This window comes from Necator americanus, chromosome IV (assembly GCF_031761385.1).
Source record: "Necator americanus strain Aroian chromosome IV, whole genome shotgun sequence".
Taxonomy (NCBI): Eukaryota; Metazoa; Nematoda; class Chromadorea; order Rhabditida; family Ancylostomatidae; genus Necator; species Necator americanus.
Window position 1 is genome coordinate 15,270,965 of NC_087374.1, and position 10,513 is coordinate 15,281,477.

The following is a 10,513-nucleotide window of genomic DNA, read 5'->3' on the forward strand; positions in this document are numbered from 1 at the left end:
CTCCTACTTAACAGAGCCCTGCAACACAACCCAACCATATAACCATAGAGCTTATATACTTCTGCGTTGTTTTGGGTTATGGATCATATGGATTGTCTTGCAATTTCATTGTTATTCGGAAAATCAAGTCGCTCTCGATAGGATGCTCACGTTCGGTACTACACTAAATGCTAATTTCGGTCAGATCTTCGCATTACTGAGGCTAGAATGAAGCAACAACAACAATTCACTCTCATTTCTGAAAAAAATGTGGAGAAACCTGGTTTTCCTGCAGAGTGATACTGTAGAATCGCATCCGGAAAAACGTAACTTGAGGAAATCTGACATATATTCCTGCATTTTAGTCAACTTCCACACGGGTTTGCTTCTACTTAGCACTTTAGAGAATATTACCTTAGTAGCGGTGTTGTATTTTGAGAATTAATATGGCAGATGCACGATACTTTCTTAGAAGGACGAATTTCAGTGAACATGCGACTCCCCGCATCGTTTACAGTCGTTCCTTTCCTTCGTTGCGGTAAGTTTCGTGAGTGACGTGAGATTCCTAAGGGTCGTATCCGACTGAGCTCTCAGCTGCTCCAGGCGGACAGCAAAGATGTCCGTTCCTCGATGGTTCTTTCGAGGACGTTTAGCATCTCGGGACACAGATGCAAGTGGAGTTTACATTTAATGTACTCTCTCTTAACCAAAGTTTTTCCCGTTTTGGGTGGTCCAGGACTTCTCCGGGTACATCGTACTCGAGATCACTGCCATTTTAGTCTGCCAGTCTGATGTGAAATGTTGTAGACGTCTCTTGTTGTTCATCCGCAACGTGATCAACAGATTCTGGAAAATTTGCTCCGAAGTTACTATGATCTTTGCTACGAAATGGTTTTTCAAGTTTTCTGAGGAGGCATCACGATGAGACGAAATCTATGCCAGTCAGATTTAGACTTAACCACAAAAAGCCTAATTTCCTCTTGGACTAAACTGCATCATTGAGACTCGAAACTCTCCAACATTTCCAATGCAGAGAAGAGTTCGCAATGCTTCGCATACCAGGCAAAACTGTCGCATTCTGCGTAATTTCCATCGTGTTAATTGTTTTCATCTGCCACTGCACATATGGGGTGCAGCTTCCAGCTGAGCAACCTCACCTATCTTAATTCAACTCTCCATTTCATCTAATTTGACGGTGTGGTCTTCTCTTGCTGTGTTTCCTATTCTAAAAATTATGTAGTACGTCGCTGTATGGAACGTCACGCAGCCTTACATATTGTTTGTTTGTTTTTTCATCAGATTAATCCGAATGCAAAGCTTTTAGGTATGCGACCAAATTCTTCTGGTGAATGGACGGTCGTTGAGTGTGAATGGTTCGATCATGTGAAATCTATGCAGGTACGGTAACTGAAGGTGGATCATTGCCTGCTCAGGCTCTTTGTCTTCATGTTGTAATTAATTATTATTAATTCTGAATTAAATCAGTAAATTATCAATTATTGTTTGCTCATTGATTTTTTTCATTAAATATAGAGACGCCTGGTTCAGCAAAAAGCGGCAATATTTGATTTTACCTCAAACAAGGTAATTCCAGCAAATCACTTTGCTATTTTTACTTACTAGTCCTGGAAGATGGAAAAAAAGACGTGTGTGTTTCGAGTTCTATTTTTATTTTAGGATTTCTATTGTTAGCGTAATGGATAACGAAGTAAATGCCACATAAGGTGAATAGAATTTTTTTATTAATAGAATTGGACCAGGGTGCAACTAATTTTCGCAGGAAGAGTGCTAGCTAATAATACGCTCTCCAATCTGCTTCGCATCACTGAAAGAAAAAGGCTTTGTAGATAGAGGCACGGAGGTAGCGATGCACTTAGATCGAGCATACCCCTTCGGAGTCGATATTCAATTAAAGTTCACTGACATCATCAAATGACTTCTAAGAGACAGCAACCGTTACTTCCAAAATGCTGTAATTCATTAACTTGACACTCAGATATAATGGAGTCTCTTTCTCAAAGACTAATTTCGAGAGTAAATTGAAAGACGTAGACTTAGATTTACAGAGGTGTTGTTTTTACGGATCCATGTATGCATCGTTGAATTCTTTTTTATGCAGGCAAAATTTTCAAACATTCGTTTAGCAGGAGTACCGTTTACAGAAGAGACTTAGGAAGCATTTGCAGATCGGATGGCCTCTTGAAAGGCGGATTAAAAGAACACAAAAATTCGCAAATTTTGAGGAAAGTCTCTTTCTCTTCCTATACAATGCACGAAAGTTTCAATTCACCTTATATGTTTTGGGTTGCACGCTGTTAGTTTCGATATCCATCACAGTTTCATTTCCTCGGAAATCCTGTTATGAATTCCATTCTTTTGGACAGTCATGTTATCAGATTTATTTTTTAAGGATTCTCTCACAAATCGCCATTGTGTTGTGTTAAGTAGTAACGACAGCAGGAAATGGAATTGGTTTTGCGGATTTTTGAAGGTTGGGAAGAAGGATGCAATAGAGGACTTTTTATGAATACCACGATGATGTAAATCCAATCCATTTGTTCCAGTAATAGCAATTCAACCCATTATTCTCTTTATCTGTTTTCGTGTTTATGTTTACTGGAACTCCTTGTCTCTATGGATAGCCTCACAACACACAGCAAATTTTTGCAAGAATACGAATTCAATTCATTTTCAACTTTTGTGCTCATCACAGCGGTCGAAAATTTCTCGGGATTTTTCATTAGAGGTCAAAGAAATTTTCATTATTGTGGAGAACAGAAAAGCACAGTCACGTTTTGCTACATCTGTTTGGATTTTTTATGCACTCAAGCAAAATTTTCCAATTAATTTCCTCATGGTATTACATGTGAACTTGTATTCTCTGTCATCCTAGGAGGACTAGGCATGAGAGTTGGAACGTACGAAAGCAAACTCGGATGTTGCTCATCCAATTTTTGACTTCTTGAGTCCATTACGTAGGATTTTCCAATGATCTTGTGAAGCCGATTTTTCTTGCCTGCTCCTTCAGATTTCTCACCTGAAAAACGTAAAAATTTGAAAAAATGGGTTTGAAGATTTTATTGAAGCATATGTTAGCAGCATCATCAGGCACATTTCAGTCCTTGATTATTTAACATCATTTTTCCGAGCTCTCCCAATCGATTTGTATCAAATTAATAGCTTTCAATGAAAAGGCAGAGCAATGCCTTCGTCCTACCATTAGTTGTCGCTGAACTTCCTTAATTTTTGCCTTGATAAGCCTTACGATCCGATATATGTACATATTTAGGTGATATTCATTAATAATTGGTGATACGCATGCGAGGGTAGAAATAAATGAACGATAAAAATTGCGCCAGGGGAAGAAATCCCCCGTTTTTTTCAGTGTTGTCCAATTTCATTTCTGTTTTCCTATGAATACAAACAGGTTGTAAGGACAACCAGATGAATTAGGGGAGGACATCATACATCATTGCTGCTGGGAATGGGAAAGATGGAAACACTAACAAAAACCTTCGCGTCGTGGTTTTCTGGTCTTTCGTCTCGGAGGACGAGCGAGGCAAATATATGTGAGCTATGATTGATGCGGTGTTTCTGTTGGAACTTTACTGTTCAACAGTGATCCGTGGCAATGCAAGCAACTTAATGGGGATCTATTTATTATTCTCCCACATCTAGTGTCTAGCATATTTTTTATTTAGAAAAAAAAACCTTAGTTCGTTTTCCTAGGCCATTAATGACCTACAGAAGGGGTCCGTTGTTTGCGTTCGAAAAAGAGTACTCATGACCGATTTTGTTTCTTGATAAACCTACGTGCTTTAGTATCTAACGAGAGCTGAAACTGGGACGGAGGCGTAATTGACTCCGACGGAACTCTACCGAGGGAACCGAAAGAGTAGTAAATTGCTTTGCACGTCAACGCTGTTCATTACTCTCGTCCGGAAACGTTTGTGGGGCAGGCTTGAAAATAGCAAATGCATGGCAAAATTATTCTTTGAAGTTTCAGTGGGTCACATTCTAGGAACCTTACCTTACCCTTTGGAGTAGATTCCATCGATTCCGTCTGAACGGATGACGGCTATATGTTTAAAAATCATTCAACTGCGCAGTTGACCAGCCTATGATTTCTGGGTTCCTCTTTCATTTCTAGCTCCGATTAACTTACTTCGCCTGTGGATTTCGGTCAGAATTGCTGCGGATCTTCAGCTACAAGCGACGTTTTGGCTTTATCCCCATTCTCAGAGTGTGAAAAACTAAAGTCACAGGTGATTTGTTTCACTTCAAACAAAAACAGCTTTCCTATCCTACAACAAGGTGAGAAGTAGCTAAGCTCTCGAAAATGAAATTGATTCTTTTCTCTCTGACCTACTTTACTCTCCACTGCGGAAAATTTTTGTGGGAACATCAGGCTGGTAAATATTACGACTAGAGTCAGCCGCCACCGAAGTGCTGACAATATCTGGATCTGTATGTAGGCGAGCATCTGTACGTTCCGTACATAAATCTCAATGTATGGATCAGTACCAAACCTTGCACTCAGATTTTAGGGTCTCCTGTTTCGTGTAAGCATTGAACCGTTCATCGATTATGTTGGTTTTGTTGATTTTGAGATATTTTTGTTCCAGAGCCCTCACGGTCGCGCAGAGTAAGGCTTTGCCGCACGTTGATCAGCAATAATCAACACTTTTGCTTGAGAATATCGACTTTGACCATTTATTGATTTCCGTACACCTTCTTCGTTGACTTGTTCAACTTTGCCAAACAACAACTCTAGGGGTTTAGTCGTAAGCTATTCCCGAATTGGGCAACCAATTTAAAGACAGTATAGCATGACATTGAAGTAATGCAGTAACCTGATGGAAAACATTGAGTTTGGGGTGTATGTAGATTAGGAGCACGAGTGTGGCCAGCACAGTTCTCTCGTAATCGTGCTAAAAAGCAGTGGGAAATGATGGCGTTTTTTCCTACGAGGCACACGAAAACGCTCCACCCTTGTGCACGAGCGGTCGAAGGTTGATGAAGCCTGTTCATCGGCCTGCCCAAGTAAAAGCAACGGATCGGCTGCTGAGGGGACTGGAGCGTGTACAAGGGAGCGGCGTTCTAAGGTACCTCGTAGGAAATAAGGCGGCGTTAGAACGCGGCTCGAACTAAGAATGTTTTTCCGGACGACTGGGGGAAGTGAGTGTTGCCACGCTCATATTCGTAATCTGCAACCTGACCTCTATGTATTTTATCTCGTATCTACACCACGTCAATTTTGTGATACGCTGTATTCAAGCGAAAATATTGATTTGCTCGACTTGACTATTCATCCTTTAAATCTTTCCACAACTATTGCATTGCCACCCAGTTATTGTCGGGTACGGTAATTATAAGCATGGAGATCGTTTCAGGCGAAAAATTTGATGAGCAGCGTTACAAATCCATGATGCGGAAGCGACGTAGTAAGCTCTTGAGACGTTCAATGATTACCACGTGAAAATAAAAAAAGAACTGCTTTTTCTCAATGCTTATGCCAGGAGAGGGTCGGCACAGCCACATAGGCGTGAAATCCTAGAACTGAAGGGGAAAACTATTTGTTATCGTAATTGTTGTCATTGTTTTACTTATTTTCATTTTATTATTATTTATTGATGTTTGTTATTATTTAATTACTATTACTATTATTACTATTACATCTGCAACTGTGTCATATGATGAGCGTTTTATTTCCAGAACAATATATTCTGGAAGACTCAGCTGGAAGGTTCGCCGATCGTATTTCTCTATGGAATCGTGTGCACTTTTGGGGCGTTGGCGAACTTGCTTGTGCTGTTCGCCTTTATTCGCGCGTCAAACTTGCGGAATTTGAGAAACAGGTGTGTACTGCTGGCAATCATTTGTATTTCTGTAGGATTCCAGTAAATACACTTTTATGTGGGTCCTAAGAGACAACATCGCTGTTCTACTACTCCTTTGGACATCTTCCTGTTGCCTCAGCTAGCGTTCACAGAGGGAAACAGGTTTCTGCCGTCCAAGGCGCATGTCCGTTCCACTCAGGACCGCTATCACAAATCGCGAAGGCGAACATGATAGTTCTATGCTCGAGACCCTCCTTTAGACCTCGTGCTCATGTTCCACGACAAAGTTGCAGTTCCCCAGGAGATTTTTTTTCTGTGAGGTTCATGTGAGAAAGGTGTTTCGGAACTTAGCTATTAAAATCAACAATCAAGATTTAAAGCAAACTCTACTGATCAGGGCAAAAAATTGGGAAATAGTGCTAGAAAAACAAGGTCAAACACTAAAATCGGACAGCCTCCACAAATTTTCAAAGAAAAAAACTTGGAGCTGTTTCTTGTCCCGCTGCGGTCTTATACGTCCACGTGTAACAAGGACTGTAGTCAAGCTGTGCAGAAAAAATGACTTATTCGTTATCCGTGGGGCGTGGGTTGACGTATGAGCTGCAGGCTCTACTCCTGAAGTAGTGGACAAGTAAAAGCATACTCTGGTCGAAACGACATGAAGCATGAAATGGAGGTGGGCCCGTCGCGAAGTGCAGCCGCTTACGCAACTGCACCGAGCTTCGTGTCGTTTTGACTCGACTATATGTATCTATATATATATATATATATATATATATATATATATATATATATATATATATATATATATATATATATATATATATATATATAGTATAAAGCTGTAACACTGCTTCCAGCATAAAATCCGACAATTGTGTTGGAAGGAGTCGCGGTCTTCAGCCTAACTCCTGCGATCGCGCTCAAAGCAGGGCGCTGTGATTCTCAGCCTGATGGATGTGCCTTACCCATCCTTTTTCAGTTTCATCGTAAACCTGGCATTCTCGGACCTTCTCCTGTGCGTAGTCACTGCTCCAGTGACACTCTATCTTAGCGCTAATTTGTTCTGGCCTTTTGGGAATCTGTCCTGCAAAGTGGTGAGTCTCGAACAATCATTGCCTCCCCGTAATCGAAATGCACTCGCCATTTTGCAATTGCAGCTTGCATCCGTGCAAGCGGTGAACACCTTTGTCTCGTCGCTAACGCTTGCCCTGATTGCTATGGATCGCGTGTTGCTGACGACATGTCCTGTGAAATGGTAACGGTTTTACACTAGAAATCAACAACCGATACGAATATGTTAACGTCATCAAAAATTTAAAAGGCAGAATATTGAGGAGCTGAGGATGTTTGGTACTCGTCACGAATAAATAGGGTTAGAGGTGTAGTTCACGATTACGAGCGCGATCGCACTCAATTCCCCCTAATTACTTGGAGAAACGGTCTTGTCGCGCCGCCCAACGAAGCACCTAATAAGGTGCAGCGTTTGGGGAAGACCTCTTCTGCAGTCCATGGCCGCGCGTTCGCAGGCGCGACGCGAACACCTGCTGTCGTAGACACGACACATTATGAGGTGCCTCGTCGGAGCATCCGTGGCGACAAGGTCATTCTCCAAAATGTTTTCCTCGGGTAATTTGGAGAAATTGAAAGTGCTCGGGCTCATACTTCTGAACTACCCCCTTAACCCCATGTACTCGTTGAAAGACCCCAATACTCTCAATTTCGTGATATCGTGTCTTTAAACCCATCAGTTCATTCACTTGTTATGAACACCACTATCAGGCGTCTAGCAGCGACAGCACCAATAGTCTGCTACTGTATAGTATGGATAGTGTCGATAGTCGTTGCGCTACCGTACTCGCTTACTGTAAGATCCAAAAAAATCGACACTTTTGGGCCGTGGAACGACATTCAGACTCCTGCTATGGTGAACATTGTGTTATTCGATTGTTTGGAGAACAGATTTATTGAGATTCAATTAATTCCTTATAGTTGAGCATTTGTGGTCGCTCCTATCCAGAAATTTGTGTGGAAATGCAGGACACATGGGATCGGGCTTACATCTCGAAGACTACGTTCACAATTACCGTATTGGCTATCCAGGTGAATTTGTGAATTTGAGTCCTTGCAATGATTATTTGTTTCTGTCCAACAGTGTTGCCAAACACGTCGCAAGCGATCATTGCAATACAAGTTTTTGTTTTTGGAACGAATTCTCTTCCAAAGAGAAAAAACTTGTGAAGACAATCAGTAAGAACAAGTTTTTTTTCCTTCTGATCATAAGTTTCGGAAAGCTGCAGTGATCAGTTACAGATTTTTCTGATGTCTCCCAAATCCTGGTTCATGCTATACATACATGCACACTTCATCTACTATGTTTCAGTATTTGCTGCCGCTATTCGCGCTCGCCTATGCCTACGTGCAGATCGGTTCCACCATTCGACGGCGGTCAAAAGTCAGCCGAACGATCGATCAGGCACGACGTATGAGCATGCAGAGCAGGAACAGGTATGGGATTCTATCCTTTTGCGTCTTTCTCTCCTCATCACACTTCTGCCTAATGGTTGGGTAGACCAATAGGGAATCCTGTATCACGTTAAGGACAGCATACCACGATTCTGATACGGGATCCGGGATGGTTCCGATTATCTCTGTCTGATCGTAAAAAGACGGCATGGAAGACTCCCGGGTTTTTTTTAAGCACGATTTCAGTTCCAAAGCGCCTCCTTTGTGCACGCGGCGCATCCAAGTGCGAGCGGCCAGAGATCAGTGATGTCTGCTCACCAGTCTGTTCAAGTGAAACCAATCAATATGCTCATAAGGGGACCGGAACGTGTATATATAGTGACTGGTGAGGTTCTAACGTACCTCATAGGAACTTAAAGCGGTTCCCACGCCGTTTCTTACGACGATTAGGAGGGATGAGCGGAACCTCGCCGGATCGCAGAACCTACAACTCAATCTCTAGCTTTCCCCTGGGAACTCATAGCAGGTCAGATTCGTGGTATGCTTTGAGAGGGTATAACTGTTCCAAACCGTTCTTTTTTGAATGTCAATATAGAAAATCTAAGAATGATTTGAAATAACACAATGCTGTAGACAACAATTCAGCGGGTTTTATGAGATACTTGTTTGTCACGGAACCCCTGCTCTGTTTAGACGTGCTTTGTTGCTCCTGATGATACTAGTTTTGACCTACGCAATTTGCTGGGCACCAATGAACATCCACAATGTATTAAACGGATTCGAAGTGATCTCGTATTCACAGTATAGGTGAGTTGAAAATGTTTGTTTCGTGTGCTTCTTATGGCCAGTTCATAACGACCGGAAGCTCGGTGCGGTTGCGTAAGCGGCTGCGATCGAAGCGTCGTGGTGGAGCGTAGCGGTTGGGATCGAGGCGGAGCCTCGCCAGCACCACTTGTCACTGCAATTCGCGATGGTCCCACCTCGATCCCAATGGCTAGCTCCGCGCGCCGCTCCGAGTGCAACCGCTTGCGCAACTGCACCGAGCTTCAGGTCGTTTTGACTTGATTGCGGCAACTTCGCTGAAGAAATTACTCATTCGGATCCTGAGATTCTGAATAGGTAGGTTTTTGTGTAACACAAAACCTCTTTATGTTGATTTGAATAGGTTTTAACTCATTGATGACTAAGTCGATGAGATTTACATATCCGCGATGTGGGACTGCGCGTATTTTTCTGCTTTTTTTGCCAGTTGTCGGAATACGTCGTTAGACGACGTCCAAAAGAAAAGCAGATTACCATACCACAAAGAATTTGATAACTCCTCAAAAAGTCATACTATGGTGTCATCTCTTAACCTCATCGGAGATTGCGTCACAAGACAGAAAAATGTCCGATAAAATCTCTTTGGACATTATCGTCAACGTGTGGAGGAAGCTATGGGAGCTCAGAGCAAACATATTTACAGTAGAGGGTGGAATGGGAATTTTCTCTTGTAACTCTTGCAGGTATCTGTTCTGCCATCTTGTCGGCATCTCTTCAGCATGCGTGAATCCGATCACTTATGCATTAGTGAATGAATCGTTTCGCAACGCACTTCATCACATGTTTTTATCGTATCGGCCGTGCTACGTCACATCCGGGGACTCGACCAACTCATACATTACAAACAGCAAACCAACCAAGGTCACGGTAGGTCAACGTCCTCAATCAGTACCACGCTCCATTAAGAAAACAAATTTTTCAGATACGTGACCCATATTCGACAAAACTTGACTTTCCTGCTAAGGTGGACGAACTGGAGCCTTTAGAAAATTCGACGCTATGAGAAGAATTTGAGTCACTTTGTCCGCATGTACTTACTAGCCAAAAGCATGAGACAGCTTCAATTAGGTTGCGAAGTTCTGCTGAGGGAAAGGGAAGTGTCGTGAGACAGTAATGATAAGTGACACTGACACTGATGTTGAGTCACATTAAATATACCCAACGCTGGAACACGACGGAAATACAGTAGGGTCAAAACGTCATCAGGCACGGTGCAGTTGCGTAAGCGGCTGCGCTCGAAACGATGCGATTAGAATTTAGGGGGAGACTTGATAACAGCATTCCTCGCTGTGGTTCGCGAAGGTCCCACATCGGTTCCAATCGCCATCTTTACCGCGCCGCTTCGAGTGCAGCTGGGCCGTGCTTCATGTCGTTGTGACTCTACTGTACGTTTTTTTTTTCTTTCG

The 10,513-nt window shown here is 42.4% G+C and overlaps 1 protein-coding gene across 1 annotated transcript; it reads left to right on the forward strand.

Annotated features, from left to right (window-relative positions):
- Nucleotides 1-1,305: 1,305 nt before the first annotated feature.
- Nucleotides 1,306-10,110, forward strand: RB195_001350 (uncharacterized protein; the record flags this gene model as incomplete). Its single annotated transcript, XM_064198096.1, has 10 exons — nt 1,306-1,377; nt 5,695-5,837; nt 6,802-6,916; nt 6,980-7,077; nt 7,602-7,746; nt 7,812-7,922; nt 8,203-8,327; nt 8,979-9,092; nt 9,791-9,974; nt 10,030-10,110. 10 exons carry the CDS (start codon nt 1,306-1,308, stop codon nt 10,108-10,110), a joined length of 1,188 nt encoding a protein of 395 aa, XP_064053977.1.
- Nucleotides 10,111-10,513: the final 403 nt, after the last annotated feature.